Below are 22,159 nucleotides of genomic sequence, written 5' to 3' on the forward strand. Positions count from 1 at the left end.
ACAACTTTATGACTTGAAGTCAAAAGTGAAAGTATAAAAAGAATATTGATTTAAGATATTACATTCTAGTACATGCGATGCTAAGGTAATAAATTAGCATAAACATCAGTATTCAAAAGTTCTTTTCTAAAACTATACATTTTTAATTAAAATAAAGTGACAAGGTAAATAACTCTAGGGTAAATAGTGTTATACCCCCTGCAAAATAGGCGAGTTTTGCGTTACCCCCTTGCAAAATATTTTTTTGAGATTACCCCCCTGCAATGTCAAGATTCTTTGCGTTACCCCCCTGGCTTAACAAGTGGGCATATGACATGGAAGAATCTTGACGTGGCATGACATGTGGAAATTAATTTATTTTTTATTTATTTTTAATTGCCAACTCATTAATTAATGTGGGTTTTTAATTAAAAAAATGAAAAAAAAACTTAAAAGTTGTTATATTTTTATGAACTTAGTTAAAAGAAAGTTTTTTTTTTTTGACTAAAAGTTGTTATTATATATAAAAAAAATTTCTTATATATATATATATATATATAATAACTAATAATAGAGTAACAAAAAAAAACGAAGATGAAAAAAAAACTAATAATAATAATAGTAACCAAAAAACTAATAATAATAATAATAATAACTAATAATAATAGAGTAACCAAAAAAAAAAACTGCAATCACATAGTCAGTGATTGCAGTTTTTTTTTTTTTGTTACTCTATTATTATTAGTTATTATTATTATTATTATTATTATTATTATTATTAGTTTTTTGGTTACTATTATTATTATTAGTTTTTTTTTTTTCATCTTCGTTTTTTTTGTTGGTTACTCTATTATTAGTTATTATATATATATATATAAGGATTTTTTTTTATATATAATAACAACTTTTAGTCAAAAAAAAAAAAAACTTTCTTTTAAGTAAGTTCATAAAAATATAACAACTTTTAAGTTTTTTTTTTTTCATTTTTTTAATTAAAAACCCACATTAATTAATGAGTTGGCAATTAAAAATAAATTAATTTCCACGTGTCATGTCACGTCAAGATTCTTCCATGTCATATGCCCACTTGTTAAGCCAGGGGGGTAACGCAAAGAATCTTGACATTGCATGGGGGTAATCTCAAAAAAATATTTTGCAGGGGGTAACGCAAAACTCGTCTATTTTGCAGGGGGGTATAACACTATTTACCCATAATTCTATGAACCCTTCCCCCGTATCACAATCAGAGCAGAGCTTCACCCAAGAACTCGAACACGATACTCAACAACCTGGAAACCAAACTATCTTTGAAGAAGGCTTCGAAGGGAGATTGATAGCTATGACAAAACACATGAAGCTAGGGGGCATCATCGACAAAGGGATACTATATTCATCGGATGGAACAAGCCTCGAGATGGATGGGTAAAGCTCAACTGTTATGGCACACACAAAAAATCGATAAATCTTTTCGGGTTGTGGTGACATTCATACCTATAGCAGTGGAAGTTGTTTGGTCACCTATGCTCGCCAAATTAGAGACAGTGATGCGCTTTATGCTGATTATGGTCTTGGCTCGGAGATAAGAGATTATTTATCTTCAAGTGGATAATGACTCAAAGTGCTAATGAGCATGGTTACATGAAATATCTCTACCTTGATTCGACGTATTCGTCATCTTTTTTGTTCATAGACAAAGTTACATTTACCACCAAAAATACACAATCAAGTGTGAAGTTCTAAATTCTAATTCAGACAAAATAGTTTAGTCTAACAATTTACTTCTTCCATTCCTTTTTAAGTGTCTTTTTAGAATAGTAATACCAAATTACGGAAGGGAGTAATATTTATCGATTAAAGTAAATCTTACTGATAAAATTGTAGTATTTATTTTAAAATAAATTTTGTTTTTTTCAATGCAATTTAATTTTTTCTAAGGGCAAATTATTATTATGTTAGTTGTTATATTAGATTTTTTTACAAACTTAAACTTTGGGCCTCCAAGGCTCCAACTCATCCTTAATTTTTAGCTTAAAAGTTCAACTAGTTTAACACTTTATCATCCAGTCATCCATATAATTTAGAAGATTGATAACCCAATCACTACAATGGTAAGAAAATCACTGATAAAATTCATGCAATTTCTAATCCAAATATTTAAAGAGGAAAACTCACTAAAAAAAAATTAATTCATGTCAAACTTGATATCAAATGAGCACTTATATCTGAATACTTTTATAAAGTTTTATCAAGTCTAAGGTGGGCTATATGTGACACCTTGGTCCATAGATCATATATATTTGATAAAATTTAGGCATATATATGAAAATATCGTAAATATGAAGAGTTTTGATTTTATTGTTTTATAAAAATATTCTTTTGATTTTAGTGCGTGAAAATATGGGTCATAATTGTCCATTTGTTTTCTTAAATTTAAATTTAATAATTTAGTTTGAAGTAGACATATTAAAGCACGTCCAACCCAATGACCTTTCTTAACTCAACTTAGACCGACATAAGATTTGATAGTTAATAAGAGTCAAGATCCTCTCCATTTTTTTCATTACTAATGTTTTGAAAATATAAATACAATAATAGGATTTGGTGAGTCAAACTATTTAATATATATTTAAAAATTATTCAAAACTATAATATCGAAGAGAGAAAATAGAGGAAAAAAAATGGAGAGATTCCAACTCACCTAATTTTTCCAAACTTTATTCGCATCTTTTGACCATGCTTCTTTTGGAAAGTTAGGAAGATAAAAAGTGTGAGATATCTCCTTATAACTTTGGGCTACTCTTATCAACTAGAATTTATATTGATAAAACAATAATGGGGTTTTCTAACTTAGACCCTAGTTAGGTCTAAGTTAGCAAGGTGCACCTTTTCAATTGGACCAAAATACCCATTCTTTTTAATTAATTAACCAAAATACCCATTAATAGACGGGGATCCAGTGTCGCGCGCGTACCGAAGGACCATGGTTACAGACCGTTGATTTCCATTAGACAGCCAAGATCTGATCTCATCAAGACTGTCTGATCAATCCGACAGCCCAGATCATCCTGATCCATCAGATTCCAGCGCGTGCGCCACACTGGATTACACCCTGGAGAGAGAAAAATTTGCTTTTTAAAAGTAGGACACGTGTCACACAATGGTTGGCTGAACGTGATTTTTGTTCATTTAATACTTTGAACTCAATTATTTCGTTGTAAATTAATTTTTTATTTTTTTTTATACTAAAATTCATAATTTTTTTTTTCTACAAATAGAGACTTGGTTCGTTTGATTTGGACACCGAAAAAAAAATGCAATTTTTCACTACCTTAATCTCATTTTTTGTCTACTAAATACGTTACTTGTGTGTTGTAATTTAACACGCACCACTCAACCAACTCACTGAAACCATTATACCAGGAAAATAGTAGATAATATTCTGGAACTTTTGGTATATTTTATGAAATTTTTGGAGACCTGAAACTATTTTTAGTTAATTAAATGAGATAAAACGGTAATTAAAAACTAATGTTTGCTTCTGAAACCATTTTACTGGTAGAATGGTTGCACATAGTTGTATTCTGAAACCATTTTACTGGTAGAATGGTTTCAATGAGTAATTTATTAATTGTGTTTGCTTCTGAAACCATTTATCTGGTACAATGGTTTCAGAGAGTTGTAATCTGAAACCATTTTGCTGGTAGAATGGTTTCAGTAAGTTGATTATTAGTTATTTGCTTCTGAAACCATTTAGCTTGTAGAATGGTTGCACATAGTTGTACTCTGAAACTATTTTACTGGTAGAATGGTTTCAGTGAGTAATTTATTAATTGTGTTTGCTTCTGAAACCATTTAGCTGGTAGAATGATTTTAGAGATTTGTACTCTGAAACCATTTTCCTGGTAGAATGGTTTCAGTGAGTTGATGTAAGGTAGTGAAAAATGAGATTAAGGTAGTGAAAAATTGGGTTTTTTTTTCTGTGTCCAAATCAAACGAACCAAATCTCTATTTGTAGAGAAAAAAAATTATGAATTTTGGTATAAAAAAAAAAATAAAAAATTAATTTACAACGAAATAATTGAGTTCAAAGTATTAAATGGAAAAAAATCACGCCCAGCCAATCAGACAGCGACACGTGTCCTGCTTTTAAAAAGTAGATTCTTCTCTCTCCAGGGTGTAATCCAGTGTGGTGCACGCGCTGGAATCTGATGGATTCGGATGATCTGGGCTGTCTGATTGATCAGACAGTCTTGATGAGATCAGATCTTGGCTGTCTGATGGAAATCAACGGCCTGTAACCAGGTCCTGCGGTACGCGCGCGACATTGGATCCGCGTCCATTGATGGTAATTTGGTTAATTAATTAAAAAAATGGGTATTTTGGTCCAACTGAAAAGGTGCACTTTGCTAATTTAGACCCAACTGGGTCTAAATTAGCAGCCCCCAACAATAATTATGTGTACTTTTATTAATTGAAAATAATTTAGGTCTTTTACTTTTGTAAAAAAAAAATTAGGTCTTTTACTTTAAAAATATATTTTACCCATATATTTTATATAGAGTAGTGAGACCGAAATAAGTTTCATTCAATTAAAAATTGAATGTTAAAGAGAATATTGAAAAGACATGTTCTTAATTAACATTCTCATGTGATATGTATGTAGAGAGTATATATGTATTGGTGGCTAAATTTTATATTATTTTTTAAAAAATTATAATCATAGTCACACTAAATTTCGAGTAAGAGTAGAGTGTCTCTCCAATTTTTAACTATAAATCTAATTAATACAGAAAATTAATTAATTTTTTCATTTATATCTTTTGTTTATTAAATAAATTTTTTATAATAATAGACACATTTTTTTTTTCTTTTAAGAAATGAAAAAAATCCATATGCTAAAATATTCCACATATACATGGTTCTCATTGCACTCTTAGCCCTACTAATTAAGAGAAATTAAGAGAAATCCTCACTCTAATTTTTTTTAACTAAAATAAAAAGAAATTCATTTATTAAAATGGGTAGAGTATATTAAATTCAAGTACAAATTCAACACTGTTAAAAATAAAAAAGTTTGAACCTGTAAACAAACTCACAACATTCTAGTTAACAACATAAAATGATATACTCATGCCTACAAATAATGTGTAAAAATCAAAGTAACCGAAATACACATGCTTTCTAATTTGCATCGTTAGCGAATTTAGTCACTTGTGAATTAATAGTTAACCGAACTTGATCTACTAATCCAACAAAATGAACACAATAACAAGACGAATTGTTAGCGAACTTAGTCACTTGTGAATTAATAGTTAACCGAAGTTGATCTACTAATCCAACAAAATGAACACAATAACAAGACGAAAAAACAAACAAACACCGCAGCAAGACGTAAAAGCAAACAAACACCACACCAATACGAAAAATAAACAAACACCACACAAAGACGAGAAATTAAACAACGTCGCACTGAGACGACAAAATCACACAAAAGAATAAGAAAACTATTCTATGTAAAATTTATTTAGATTAAAATAGATAAAAAAAAATATACAGGAGTGATTATTTCACTTCTAAAGATCCAAAACCACTCTCCTTTCGTTGAAAAAAGACAAAAAAAACATAGAGGAAAAAACGAACTTATATCTCTCAAAAATTAGTCCTGACTACTTATACTCACAAAATCACTCTTTATTAAAGTTGATTACACGTACTTCACTAACACTATAAAGCAAACTTTTTATTTTGTAATGTAGCTAACACTATGTTACTTGTGTTCCTAGGTAACCACTTCCCATATCTTTTGCTTTTCCCATTGTTCCACGTACGATTTTACACTATAAATAGAACTTCATTGCTAGAAGAAATAACGTATAAGGATAACAACAACAAAGAGTAAGAAAAGAGCAAAGAAGAAAATTAATAATGGAATGGAAGACATATTATTTGGATATGATGCTTATACCATTAGAATTTTTTATGACTATTGGTTATCATGTATGGTTGTGGCATAAGACTCGATCAGAGCCTTTCTCCACTACAATTGGAATCAATGCTCATGCTAGAAGATTTTGGGTGCCTAGCATGTTGAAGGTATATACTATTTTATTTTTTAATTTAATTTATATACACTGTAAGTGTAAAATTATTTTACAGATGCGTTCAATAATATATCAACATATCATGTATGATGTTTAAGAACACGTAATGTGTCACATTCATTAAATGATGTGGCAACACATCATTGGATGCATATTTAAAAAAAACTTTACACTGACAGTGCATACAAATTAATTTATTTTTTTTACATTACTATCTATTAATTATCTACTTATGTAGTCATTTTTTTTTATTTACTTCGTTAATTATTACTCATAGTGAAAACATGCCTAAAACAATCTAGTACTCAATATTTAATGTTTAGAAACTTCGATGTAAAATATAATGTTTAGAAACTTGAATACATAATATCCAAAGGAACAAAACTTGAATACATAATCCCCAAAATATTTAATGTTTAGAAACCTTATGTATATTTAGAGTTTAACACCTGATATAATATTCCTTCCGGTTGTTTTTATAAAAAACACTTAAAAAATAACACGGACTAAGGAAACTAAATTTTTCATTAATAATTCTAAAATTTTATATTTTGTTCCAAAATTAATACTAAATTAGCATGAGAAATGGTTCTCTCTAATTAATGCATTAACATTGAAATGAATTATTTGATATGATGAATATAAATGAAACTACGATGAATATAAATGAAACTACCGAAAAAAAAAGAACACAAATAAAATTGTGTATTTAATAAAGAATAAATATAAAGAGCATGTCTAATAAAAAAACTAAAAAAAAAATCTAAAATATTTCTTATAAAAAATTGCCGAAAGGAAAGGTGCATTGAATATTGAATATATGACAGAATCACAGAATCTACACATAATTGCATTCCCTAGGCTTTGGTACCTTTGACCAGAATAATGTAGAGCCTTTTGAAAATATGATATTGTCACTTTAAAAGTGGGTTTAACAACTTTAAAATAAAAAAAGGTAGCCAAAACCAAAAACTTTAAAATAAAAAGAAAAAGGTGAGTAGAATATGACTCTACTTCTTTAGTGTTATTGTTTAGATTTTAATCTTTGCCAAGAAAAAGAAAATGATAAATCACACTTTTAGGATGTTTTATATTAAAATTTACACTTTTTTTTCTTTGAAAAAGACATATAAACTAAATTAGAGTTTAATTTTCATGATCAGTCAAACAATGTAAAAAAATTTACATTATCAACATATCACAATTGATTATGTGTATAATTTTAGTAGTTATAAGAAAAGTGAAATATTTCTAATAACCTAACAATTATGATTGATTGATAGCGTAAAAATTATTTAAGGTAATTATACTCCCCTTAATCTAATTATAATTTACACTAATTTACAATAAAAGTGGTTGATATTTCATTACAACCACTTTTTTTTTTTTTGGTTAAGTCATTACAACCACTTTATTGTTCATAATACAAACTAAATGAATCAAAAGTTTTGTTACTTTTTTCTTATGTGCATCTATAGGGTACATGACAATGATAAAAGTGACTTAATTTGCTCCCATATATATTTAAAAACATTGATAAACTCTTAACCTCAAAACATTATGCTAATTTCAGGATATTGAAAAGAAGAACATCTTAGTAGCGCAAAGTCTTCGAAATCTTATAATGGGATCGACTCTTATGGCCACCACATCAATTCTTCTATCAGCTGGCTTAGCTGCTATAATAAGCAGTACTTACAGTGTAAAAAAGCCTGTTGAAGATGTTCTCTATGGTGCTCATAGCGAATTTTCAGTAGCACTTAAATATGTGACACTCCTTACCATATTCTTATTCTCATTTTTCTGCCACACTCTATCAATTAGGTTTCTCAACCAATTAAGCTTACTTATTTGCACCCCACAAGATGTTCTTTCCATGGTGACTCCTGATTATTTGGGAGAGATTTTGGAGAGAGGAACTACTTTGAACACTGTTGGAAATAGGATTTTCTACTCAGCTCTTCCACTTATGCTTTGGATATTTGGTCCTGTCTTGGTTTTCTTGTGCTCATTGGCTATGTTGCTAGTGTTTTACAATCTTGACATTGTTTGTGGAAGTGGAAAAGCAAAGACAATACTTAATGATGAAAGCAACTATGTCTAATTTGATTAGCTATGCATATAAATAAGATTAAAGAAACTAAGAAAATGAGCCCTACTTACTAGTATACTCTTTATAGTGAAGTTTATGAGAAAAACTACGAAACTCAATTTAGTTTCTGAGAGAAAGATGTGAATTTTTTATTTTCTTTTAAAAATTAAATTGAGTTTCATAATTTTTCTAATGACTAAAATAAGTTTTCAATTAATTGAAATTTATATGAATCTCATTAGTTAATCATGTGGAGCACATAATTTAATGGGATTTATCTGAATTTCATTATTTCATTCAATTGGAAGAGTATGTGAAAAGAATGTGTTGGTGGCATTTTAAGATTAATACGTGAATATGTGTCATTGGGTGTATATGGTTTACAACTTTATGTTGTAAAAGTAGTGTTACTTTCTTTACACACAAAAAGCAGAAGAGCACAAATGCTCTACATAAATAATTCCAATGACTTTTCTTATATATATATATATGGCATTGATTATGATTACCATTAATTTTTTGTTTGTTTTCATCGAATTCTTTTCTTGGTGGCACAAAAAAGTTGATATCATTGCAAAATGATAGAGTTCGCCCAATTAATTGTTCTTATTATTTTTGTTGAAGGGTGTGTTTGGTAAGTCCAATAAGTTAGCTTATAGTTTATGGGACTAGCTTATAAGTTTGTTAGAGGTGTTTGGTAACAAGTTTTTTTAATTAGCTTATAGCGTTTTTTGAGATGTTATTTCAAGTAGCGTTTGAGCTTATAACTTATAACTTTTTATATTTTATTCCATTTATACTCGCATGAATTTAGTTTTAATTATTTTTATTTAAAAAAAAAAATAAAACTACCCATTATAGGAAAATGAAGTAACCGCTTACCCTTGTTCAATTTTTTTCAACGGATTTTTTTTTTGAATGCATATCAATATTTATTGTTTTTCTTTTTTACATATTTACCATGTTAAATAAAAAACCATAAAATTTTCCATTAAGAATATAAAAATTTGATAACAAAATTAAACACTTTTAGTTAAACAAATCTCAAATAAATTCATATATCACATTTATAATTTTCAAACTTTAATTTTAAAAAAATTAAATATTTAAAATAATTTATAGTTAAAAATGTGTATAAATATATATATATATATATATATATATATATATATATATATATATATATATATATATATTTTTTTTTAAAAAAAAATTCAATATACATGTACTTTTATGTCATTTTATATTTACCAGTCACTTGAAAAACTAATTTTACCAAATACTTCAATTAAAATTAATTAACTTTTCAGCTATCAGCTAACTTTTATATATATATATATATATATATATATATATATATATATATATATATATATATATATATATATATATATATATATATATATATTTGCGCATTATAATATTAATTCGGGAAAATAGCCTAGTGGTTAAGAAGAGTACATGCTTATTTATAGTGTCAAAAGTGATGGGTTCAAGTTTCTTTTGCTCCAATTTTATATTTTATTCTGTTTTTATCAAAAAGTATCTTTTTTAATACTCCTTCGTTCTGTTTTAAGTTTTATTTGAGAACTAGCATGACACCCGTGCGTTCGCACGGGAGTCGCGGCGTTGCCGCTCCTCATTTGGTAAGATGAAATTTATTGGAAAGTAGATTAAAATATAAAAAAAAATAGAAGGGATATAATATTTGGTAAAAAAAAATAGAAAAAGAACAATGGTAAAATCATCACCAAAAAATCTTAGGTCTCGTATTAATATAGGAATATAAATATAGATAATGTCAAAATTATGAAAAAAATAGGCTACCTTATTAATATATTAGTAAAAACATAGGTCTTGTAAAAATGACCAAAAAACTTATGTCAATGTATTAATATATGAGTATAAATATAGTCACGTAAAAATTATTAAAAAAATAGGCAATCGTATGTGAAAATATAGGTCCCACAACAATCATCAAAATAATTAGGTCACTGTATTAAATATGAGTATAACCTGTAAAATTGTAAAAAAAAAATAGACAACTTAATTTTTATTTTATTTTTGTTACAAACAACTTAATTAATATATAATTAAAAGTATAAGTCCTCCCGTAGAAACCACACAAACAAAAAAGTTTTCATATTAATATATGAGTATAAATATAGGTCCTCAAAATGTTATAAAAGATGGGCAAGCTTATTAATATGAGTAAAACACATGTGTCCCCATGTACCCAAAAAAAATAAACACATAGGTCCCCAGAAATCACACAAAAGATTAGGTTCTCGTATTAATATATGATTATAAATATAGCTCTAACAAAATAGTAAAAAATTGAAAACTAAAATTTATTTGAAAAAGTGCAATAAAATAGGAATTTATTGGTGAATTAAAAAGAGGGTATAATAGGAAGAGAGTGTGCAAAAATCCACTTTCTTAATTTAGTGTTATCATTCTAACTGAACACCTATAAAAAAACGGAAGGAGTAAAATATTAAAATGGAATTAACCACCTAAAAAAAATTAAAAATATTGAAATTATTTACTAAGTTTCAAATATGACACAAAATACTCATGAAAGTGATGATGTGTCAAATTATTAAGTGGGGTAACATGAGATTTTCACATGTATCTTATTTTCTTAGGTCCTTGTAATAAATATATGTATGAGTATGAATATAGTCCCATAAAAATTATTAAAAAATATGCAATCTTATTAATATGTTAGTGAAAATATAGGTCTCACAACAATCATCAAAATAATTAGGTCACCGTATTAAATATGAGTATAAATATAGGTTCTACATAAATTATTAAAGATCAGAAAACCTTATTAATAAGAGGATAAATATAGGTCCCACATAATTCACACAAAAGATTATGTCCCCGTATAAATATATGAGTATAACTCGTAAAATTATAAAAAAAAAAACTTTATTAATATAGGAGTAAAAATATAAGGCCCGTAGATATAACAAAAAAAAGAGGTTCCCGTATTAATATGAATATAGTCCGTAAAATTATTTAATAAAATAGACAACATAATATATTAGTAAAAACACAAGTTAGAATCACAAAAAATAGTAGATTTTCGTATTAATATATGAGTATAAATATAGGTCTCACAAAAAATAGTAAATAACTGAAAACTTCATTAATAAGAGTAAAAACACAGTTCTCGCAGAAATCCCACAAAAAATTAGATCATTGTATTAATATATGAGTATAAATATATGCCTTGTAGAAATTATGAAGAATGAACAACTTTATTAATATATGATTAAAAATATAAATATCGTAGAAATCAGAAAAATAATAGGTTCTCCTATTAATATCTTTAGTATAAATTTAGGTCCTACATAAATTATTAAAGATCAGGAAACCACCTCAAGAAAATATTAAAATATTGAAATTAGTTATTAAAATATCTGACCAATGTATTGATGACACAAAATATTAAAATGAAAGTAACCACCTAAAGAAAAATATTAAAATATTGAAATTAGTTATTAACTTTTAAATATGACACAAAATACTCTTGAAAATGATTATGTGTCAAAAAATGAAAAAGGGAAAAATTGGTGATTTCATATGTATCTTCTTTTTTCCTTAAAAAAAAAGTATCTTTTTTTCATATATTGTAGATGTGTAATATGTTCATTCGTCGGTCATAGTTATTAATTTTATGTGAATATCTATGTGTTATTTATTTTATTTTTTTGTAAGGTAAATATACGTTTTAAATTGAGTAATTAAAACAAAATTAATACCGCCTATATTAATTCGCTTATATAGTAGATTGTATAGGATATATCGATGCCTCGTTAATTGATTTTTGTTTAATAAAAAAATTGAATTTGTATAAAGTGAGGTAATTTGAATTTGGGTTACATACAAAAAATTGGAGTTTTGATAAAAAGAAAAAAATCGAGGGAGAAGTAACAAATAAAGTGGAGTTTTGTGGTTACAATTGGACATTTAACTCATATGGGTTCCAAAAATCTACATTATATGAAAAGAAGATACATATGAAATCACCCTTGAAAATGATTATGTCTCAAAAAATGAAAAAGGGGCAAATTGGTGATTTCACATGTATCTTCTTTTCATATATTGTAGATATAAAGTGAGGTAATTTAATTTGAATTTGGGTTACATACAAAAAATTGGATTTTTAGATAAAAAGAAAAAAAATCGTGGGAGAAGTAACAAATAAAGTGGAGTTTTGTAGTTACAATTGGGCATTTAACTTATATTAGTTCCAAAAATATAACAAATTAATTCATATGGCTTAGTTGTAAATATAATAAGAAGTGTAACTAAAAGGTTAAGGGCTCGAATCCTGTTGAGACATGTTAGAAATTTTTTAGCATTTTCATACTAACTTTTTTTAATAAAGACACAAAATACCCTTAAAAATGATTATGTGTCAAAAATTGAAATAGGGGCAAATTGGTGATTTCATACTTATCATCTTTTCATATATTGTAGATATAAAGTGAGGTAATTTAATTTGAATTTGGGTTACATACAAAAAATTGGATTTTTAGATAAAAAGAAAAAAAATCGTGGGAGAAGTAACAAATAAAGTGGAGTTTTGTAGTTACAATTGGGCATTTAACTCATATTAGTTCCAAAAATATAACAAATTAATTCATATGGCTTAGTGGTAAATATAATAAGAAGTGTAACTAAAAGGTTAAGGGCTCGAATCCTGTTGAGACATGTTAGAAATTTTTTAGCATTTTCATACTAACTTTTTTTAATAAAGACACAAAATACCCTTAAAAATGATTATGTGTCAAAAATTGAAATAGGGATAAATTGGTGATTTCATACGTATCATCTTTTCATATATTGTAGATTGCGTGCATTATTCATATATCCTATTTTGATTATTTTTTTTATTGATATAAAAACAAATGTTATCATATAAGATATTGTTCAATTTGTCTCGATGAATATTTTCAAAATATATTTTTTTTATAATGATTAATTAAGGTTATTAGTGATTAAAGTTGTTGATGACAGTCAATTATATAATATTTTTAGTAGCAATTTAGGGTAGTTTTAATAGCAATTGAAGTCCAAAAACAAACAAATACTTGGAAAAGTGAAGTTATTTGGCCCGGAAGCAAGAAAAGTGGAAAAAACATAAAAAAGGGCAAAAACATAATAAACAGCGCAAACCATCGTACCCACGATGAGATCCGGTGTGGCGCGATGAGAAGGCAATTTAAATTGATGAAAATCTGCAACGAATTTTTACCATCGTACCACGATGACTTGTCATCGTAGCACGATGAAAGGCGGTTGAAGAAAACGGAAAATTCTGATCAAATCTTCCATATGCACATCAATATATCTTGTAAAGAAATAATATTTGTCTCATTTTTTTTTACGTATTAAATATAACTTTTTGAATCATGTATGCCATGTGAAATTGAATTTTTTTTACAATATTTTTTTATCTATTATTTATCAAATAACTTATTATATTTAAATGTCCACAAATCTTAGCTCAACTGGTAGAAATATCAAAATTGCTTCATCGAACCTCATTTCATCTATCTACCAAAAAAAAACTTATTATATTTAAATAATCACATAAAAATTTATAATATTAAATTATTTTATCAAAATATAATTACTTATTTGTTTTGTTTCTCACTTGTTTTCATCTATTATTTTTGTATTGTTTTTTTTCCGCGCACATGTATAAAAATAGGAGACACTGTTGGGAACACACGGATACGAAAAATTATTATCTGTCTAACTCTTGATGTACTCACTCCGTTCCTCCGTTCCCCATTTTAAGCACAAATTCTCTTATTAGGGTCTTTAAACAATTGATGTACTTAGTCTATAATATCGACCAGATAATCAATTATTCGACGATGAATTTTTTCTTATAAAAAAAATACAGTATATTGTTATGAAACATTTACATGTGTAAATAATTGTTATTCCTATAATTATTAACATATATTATTCCATCCGTCCCAAAACTTTAGTCTTTTTGGAGATTTGCACAGAGATTAAGAAATGATAAAAAATGATAAGTTAAGTCACTTTTACCCTTACTTTATTAAGAAAGAGAAAATATATTTAATTAATGCTTTAACTTTAGTATAAGGGTACAAATGGTAAAGTATTACTAATTGGGCATTGATTTCTTAAAAGAACTAAAGATTTGTGACAAAACTAAAAAGGTAAAAGGACCAAAGATTTGGGACGGAGGGAGTATTATATATAAATAGTTAATTGTCTTTCTAGATATGCTATTGTATTTATTACTACTAGCGGGCCAGCCGCGCCTGCCTGTGTCTAACTTATGTACCTAAAAAAAAAGATACGCCTTATGTTATGGTGAGTTTGTTAATAAAAGATTTTTGTTGCTACTAAAAAAAAGCAAGGGTAATGTTGGTATTATGAAAATTCTACCCCAAAACTCATGTATTCTTTTTATATATTTTATAGTATAGAATAGATATAGATGAAAAAACCATAAAAAAAAAAAGAGAGGAAGTTAAGGGCAATTATTATGGAATAATTAAAAAACCATAAAGGAAGTTAAGGGCAAAATGGACAAAAAAAAATCCAGCCCAAACTCCCTTATCCCTTTTATATATTGTTATAGATTAATATGATAAAATTGAACTTTTAAATTGATTAAGAAAAAAAAAATTGAATCGTTAGGTGAAAACATGCGAGTTTTAGTGATTTTATTGATTTTAATATGAAGTCAAATCCTGTAAACTTATTTTGACTACCGATTTTAGTCAAAATGATTTTAGCTCTGATTTAACACGAAATTTACCTCAAAATGTATGATTCTTAGAGTTTACGTTTTAAAATGATATTCTAACAACCTTACTTACATAGATGGACGAAAACTGATAAAAAGGTAACGCTGTATCTGTATATCATTTATGAGTTAAAGGAAAAATGTGGTAAAAAAATAACTTATTACAAATATATAACTTAAAAATATTAAGGTCTATCTTAAATCAGGTCATATTAAATGGCCGCACGAACTATAGGGGAAAAAAATTTGAAACTCAAGTGTATACACATATGTTGCTCGATCCTTATCACATAGAAGCAATATAAGGGTGCCAGAAAGAAATTTTCATCAGACAAACTCTAAAGGCCTATTGAAAAAGTCCAATAACCACTAATAAATTCATTTTTTTTATACAAGAGAGGGCAAAAGCCCCAAATGAATTCTACCATAACCTATTAAATCACTAGATCTTTCATTTCGTCTCATATCAATTTTTTTTTTAAAAAAAAACACGGTCTAACATAAACATTTTCAAAAACTCTGCATCGCCTGAAACTGAAATCACAACACACAAGCACATAAGGCGTTTTTAACCGTCTCCCTCAGTCTTCGGTTTGAATCACAAATCCCCCAACCATTGCTGCAATGCCATCTTCAACCTTCATCCCTACCAACGCATCCAATACCCTAGCAACTATAGTTCAAGATCACGAGGGAGGGCTTTCTTTCGTGACATTTCTGATGAACTCTTCCACCGGATCTTGCTTGGTTTACTTGGCCTTGCATAACCGCAGTTATTGTAAATGTAGGATTTTAATTATAAATTTGTACAAGAAATAGTGAGCAATACAATGTGCCTTTCGATTTAATATGCCAATTTTAATTCTGCATTCTTATATTATGATTTATTTTCTGATTTCTAAATGTTTGTTGATTCAATTCAATCTTTGTTTCTAAATGTTTGTGATTTACACCGTGCCTTCGATCTTCGCATATCTTCTGTTTGTTGATTCAATTCAATCTTCGCATATCATCGCTGTTCTAGATCGGCTAAAAGCCCAATATACATGAAGGGATTAAATATCTAGTGAAATCTCCACTTTTGATTAATTTTTTTAATAATTAAAATCTTGTGGGCCAAAGGAAATGAATGAGTGTGATTGCACAGGAAGAAAATGTGACTGGAGACAACCTCCACCTAGAGGAGGGTGGGTGGTATACGAGTTATGAGAGAGAAAAGAGAAAAAATTATTGTTTTTTTAGGATGCATTATTGGCGGCGACTAGTACTCAATAATTGCTTGTCACATTTATTGAGGGCTAATCCCTCAATAACGTTTTAGACAATTTTTGTTTCTCTCGATGCACATTCTTGGTGGCCACTAGCACTCAATAATTGCTAGTCACATTTATCGAGGGTTTTAAGCTCTAAAAAAATTTCTCTAGTAACATTAGATTTTCTTTGTAATTAATACTCCTCCCTTCGTTCTTATTTATAAGCAAAAGTCAACATAAAAAATTATTCTTAAATATAAGCAAAAATTATCAAATTCAACTTTATTTAATATCGTCTTTCCAATAATACCCTTTCTATCATCTTTCCAAAGAGTGCATTTTCAATATTTATGCATTTAATGTGGTTAGATAACTAAGGTTATTTTTGTCCAAGTAACTTATTTTTCACATAAAACTAGGACTCCTTAATATGTGTGAAAATAAGAATATTTGCTTATAAATCAGACTGGAGGGAGTACTATTTAGTGGTGGTTTTTTTGTTAATAGACGAAATGACAAAGTTATTGAAAATTCATACACATGAAGTAGATGGATCAAGGTTCAAACCCCGTTCATAGCGTTTAACACTAATAATTTCGATATTTCTGCCGGTTAAAGTGACCTATTTATCGATGATTGTAATTGATCTTATACATATGAAATTTCTAATATACTCCCTCCGGTCCTTTTTATAAGGAACACTTAGGGCAAAAAATTTGGTCCTTTTTATAAGAAACTTTGACCAATTTTCAAATATTTTAAATGTTCAATTTCACTTATGCCCTTATTTATTATGAGAGAGAATTTAAAAATAAGTAAGTTAATTGAATAAAGAGTAATTAAATAAGGGTATACATGGAATAAATTTAAATTTATAAGTGTATTAAATGAAAATAACTATGTTAAATGTGTTTTATTGGTCTGTGTGATTTTTTCAAAGTGTTCCTTATAAAAAGGATCGGAGGGAGTACCGTTTAGTCGTGACTGTAATTACTCTATAAGACGGGTCCACCATTCCAATCAAATTTTTTTCACAAACAAGAGTTGGATTGAACCAATGTACATTAACATTCATAAAAAAATTAAGTGTATTTTGGTAAAACAAAATCATAATCATTAAGTGTTTCTTGTCGAAAACAAAATCATAATTTTTTACGTACCCTTCACGTTGCCGATATTATGCTTACTTTGATTTGCGTTTTTAATATTCAATTCTAATTTTTAACGTTTTAATTACGGTTTAATTTTTAACTTTTTAAATCATCTAAATTGTTGTTGTAAAAAAAAAATCATCCAAATTGTTTCCAACTAAATTGCTTTGAAGCAATATTTAATTTTCAAGAAACGGACCCATAGTAAACTAAATTGAAGCGCATGTGTTCGGGCGTCGTTAGAAAGTGCACACTAAACTCCAAGCAAACTCCTCATTCCACACCACACCTTATGAGAGCGCCCCACAAACGATAAAAAGATGTGATAATAATTCGACACTACCACACCCTCGACTACAAAGTTGAGTGTCAACATTCAAAATAACCCTCCTGAAAAGATTATCTTTAGTTGGTACTTGGTAGTCACCTGCAAAAAACACTGAGCAAAAATTTAAACTTTCAGCGAAGCAATTTTGACCCAAATACATTAGCGAAAATAATCACTAGTTAATGTAACATATCTTTAATTTGTTTGTAAAAAAAACAAAACTATAAGGTTAATTTGGTATAATATATTTTCTAAATTAACTGAAGAGTTTTCAAATACATCATTATAATTTTTTTTACTAAAAATAAATGATATTCATTCATTCAAATTGATATAGTACATCGATACAATTCAAATTTAAATTAGCTATCATGGAAGCTTCAACAGACTTAAATATGGCATAAATAGGTACCTTTAAAGACCTCAATGATGGCTTGGCGGTTACTTCGGAACAGGTTACCAACTAAAGACAATCTAGTGCGGCGCAACATTCTTGATCCTGCCTCTCAGTTGTGTGTGACTGGTTACGGGGGTGTGGAAACAGTGCAATATTCGTTTCTTTCCTGCCCGGTTTTTGCACCCTTGTGGGGCTTGATTAGACCATGGGTTTGGGTATCCTCGGCTGATCCGTTATTGGTACAGGACCATTTTGTGCAGTTTACTCATGCGGCTGGAGGCATGCGAGCTCGCCGTTCTTTCTTGCGGCTTCTTTGGTTATGTAGCATTTGGGTGGTGTGGCAAAAACGAAACAACATAGTTTTTAAGACTAATGTTTCAAGTGTCCATCAACTATTAGATAAGGTCAAATCACATTCACTTTGGTGGATGAAGGCCCATCATGTAAATTTCGATTTAAATTCTCACATATGGTGGTCGAGTCCCTTCGTTTGTCTGGTCATCGATTAATTTCGTTTTTGCTGTAGTGCTTTTTGTAACACCTTGTATTATATTCGCTAAAATATTATAATTTATTACCGTTATTAATGGACATCCCAAAGTAATATTTAATAAAACATTATATGAATAATATATTGTCAAAGAAAAAAAATGAAACAAAACATTATATGGATTCTTAATTTTTTATAATATTATACATTTTTTTATAGAAATTTATTTTTTTTATTAAAAATGGTATATATCCACTATTTGACCGTTTTTGAGAAATCTATATTAAAGAAACCCATTAAATGAATGAAAGAGTACTAGTGTATAGTTATTAATAAACTTAGAATAAACAAAACTAAAATTTAAAACATAGAGTAATAATAATTTATGATTGTCCCATCGATAATTAATTATAACTTAAAAACTTATTTGGAGAATTTTTGAGGCAATTATCACACTGTTATAAAATGTGAAATTTTGCTAAACGCAACATATATGTCCTTTTGCATATATCTAAAGGTTTTAAAAGGAAAAAACAAATAAAAGAAAAACATCATTTTAATAAGTTCTAACACATGTTTTAGGTATTGTCTCACCTTGTTCATGAATAGTAGAAGATAAGAATATTATTTCAAAGTAATGTACCAAAAAAAAAAAAGAATATTATTTCAAAGTAACCTTTCAATGCAACCATTAACTTAAAAAGATGTTATATATAGATGAACAAACAAACATATATAATCCTTCAAAAAAAAAAAACATATATAAGTGTGTCTTTGCGCTTAGCGGAAGGGATTGTAATAGTAATTATGCAAGCATAAGTTGTTGGTGCGCAGTGTGTTGTAAATTCTGAAATATCGATATTTTCTCGCGATAAAAAAGATGGAGTGGCAAAAATATTATATGGATATACTTCTTGTACCATGCGGGTTTATCATCATTCTTTTATATCATTTATGGTTATGGCATATGACTCGAACTCAGCCATTCACCACAACTTTTGGAAGAGATGCAGATGGTCGAAGATTTTGGGTTCCTGCCATGATGAAGGTAAAATATATTTTTACATTATGTAACAATTTCATAATTTTTGTTGTAAAATATATGGATTTTTTATATTATGTAACAATTTCATAATTTTTTTTTCTTCTTTATTTTATTTAGGCCATGTTTGGATAAACACTTTATTTACAGCTTTATTGCACAAACATTTATCAAGATAATCACTTATTATGTATAAGGTATATTTCTATAGCAAAAAGATAAAATAAAGTTAAATTATTTTTGTATAAACTATTTTTATTAGTCATCTTTTGAAAAACTTATGAAAATCGACTTATAAATATACAATAATCAAGCTGTTTATAAGTTCTTCTAAATAGTCTCACAAAACTTATGCCGCACATAAGTTTAATTAGTCCTACTATGTCAAATAATGTATTTTCGCTCTCTCATCTGTTTTTAGGAACTTAATTTCCGCGTGTTTAATTATTCAAATGTTTGTTGCAATTTTTTAGATTGAAAAAAAAAAGTAGTTTTGTCCGGTAAATACAATTTATTTGGTAAATGGATGCAGTGACATTTGATATTATAGGATGTGAGTTTGAATTTGTCTCCATTTTTTTAGCAGAAAACCAAAGTTGTATATTAATCAAGCTCTTTTATTATTTAAACATATAGTTGCTAACAAAAATATGCAGGATATTGACAACAAGAATACAATAGCAATCCAAGCACTTAGAAATGTAATAATGGGAACAACCCTAATGTCAACAACATCGATTCTCCTATGTGCTGGTCTAGGAGCAATTATAAGTAGCACTTATAGTGTTAAAAAGCCAATCAAAGAATCAGTTTTTGGAGCACATGGTGATTTTGTTGTAGTACTAAAATTTGCCATAGTACTTACAATGCTATCATTCTCATTTGTATGCAACACTCTATCATCAACATTTCTCAATAGAGTAAATTTGCTAATTTGCATCCCACAAAATGTTAAGTCTATGGTGACTCCAGATTATTTGACACAATATCTTGGAAAAGCTATGTTATTGAACATAGTTGGAAATAGGCTTTTCTATACAGCAATTACACTTCAACTTTGGATCTTTGGACCTTTGTTACCTTTCCTCTCTTCAATGTTAATGGTTTGTATACTTTACAATCTTGATTTTGCGGGCGGGGATCGTGCTAGAAATGCGGATATGGATTTTATTCGGACCGATCCTTGAGAGATGCTATTAAAAAAATTTGGAGAAGAAAAATATGAAATTTGTAAGTGTATCTGTTTTTCTTTTGATTAAAATTAGTTCTATTTCATTTGTAAGTGATATTGAACCAATTTGTGTACTTAAATGAAAATATGTTTGTATTTATCATACATTAATTTAATTTAGTGATGTGACCTTGAAATCTGCCTCTTGTCATTTGGAAATTAAAATGTAGTGTTCATTGTCCCCTCACTAAATTAATGGTCACATAAGAGTAATAAATTAAAAATTTAAAGGATTATTTGTTACCTAGAAAATATAAAGAATATATCTGTTACAAATGTAAAACTTAATTATCCTCGATGCATTTGGTATGTATATATAATGATAGAATGAAAAGGACAAATTGCCTTGCGATTCAGCTGCAATAAAATTGCCTTGCGAATTGCTAATACACCAGCTCCAACTTGTACGACTAGAGTCTCCATAAAAGCTTGCATCAACGTTGCATTTCCACCAATCGATACGCAGCCGCTGCCACTGCACCATGAAAGGATCTGTGACAGTAGCAACAACGGGTTGCTGCATTCTGTTAACAGCACACCAGTCTCTGCCACCATATGTAAGACACGCGTCATTGTTTCTTTTGTCGAGTCTTTAACCCCGATCCAGACGCAATTGTTACGGTTATTCCACAGTGTCCATCCATGCTAGCTTCAAAAGGTGGCATATTGGGAATATATGTTTCAAAGTGTGACATATTGGTCAATAAGCCCAGCCAGCTTCTCTCCTATAATCAACTTCATCCTCTACATCTCCTCTATCTTTTATATAGTTGAGATAACCACCTACACTAAATTAATCACATTATTAAAAGTGATTAATAAACAAGTATCACACTAGCTTATAAATAATTGTTGTCTATGTATTTTTCCTGATATTAAGTTTTTTACTCTCTTGAATGCTAACAACTGATCGAGATGTCTACAATTATTGCTCTAAAATATCAACAAACAACTTGCTTTTTTATGGATAGTTTTATAGATAGGCTTTATGTCTATGGGACACCCATCATATATATAGGAAGATACTGTTTAACTATAGAATTAAATAATCAATTTGTCCCGGTAAATTTGTGAGTTTTGCGAGTTTTTTGTTTTATTCTCTGTAAGACCGAGTGTCAAATTTAAAGATAGTTGTTGTGAATTCGAACCGAAAACCACACCAATAAAATCTTTGATGTGTGTGTTGGACAAATGAATTGAAGCAACCAAAATCAAAATGAATGAGAATAAGCAATAAATCAACAAAAAACTGGAACTACCAAAAATAGAAAGTCAGCTCCATTT

At 28.3% G+C, this 22,159-nt stretch overlaps 2 protein-coding genes across 2 annotated transcripts; both read left to right on the forward strand.

Annotated features, from left to right (window-relative positions):
* The first annotated feature begins 5,834 nt into the window (after positions 1-5,834).
* On the forward strand, positions 5,835-8,229 carry LOC123911324. Its single transcript, XM_045962726.1, has 2 exons — positions 5,835-6,072; positions 7,654-8,229. Exons 1-2 carry the CDS (start codon positions 5,905-5,907, stop codon positions 8,182-8,184), a joined length of 699 nt encoding a protein of 232 aa, XP_045818682.1. The 5' UTR covers positions 5,835-5,904; the 3' UTR covers positions 8,185-8,229.
* An 11,102-nt stretch (positions 8,230-19,331) lies between these two features.
* LOC123908649 lies at positions 19,332-20,991 on the forward strand. The gene is made up of 2 exons (XM_045959342.1): positions 19,332-19,650; positions 20,301-20,991. Exons 1-2 carry the CDS (start codon positions 19,483-19,485, stop codon positions 20,829-20,831), a joined length of 699 nt encoding a protein of 232 aa, XP_045815298.1. The 5' UTR covers positions 19,332-19,482; the 3' UTR covers positions 20,832-20,991.
* The last annotated feature ends 1,168 nt before the right edge of the window (positions 20,992-22,159 follow it).

Source organism: Trifolium pratense, linkage group LG2 (genome assembly GCF_020283565.1).
Source record: "Trifolium pratense cultivar HEN17-A07 linkage group LG2, ARS_RC_1.1, whole genome shotgun sequence".
NCBI classification, from domain to species: Eukaryota; Viridiplantae; Streptophyta; class Magnoliopsida; order Fabales; family Fabaceae; genus Trifolium; species Trifolium pratense.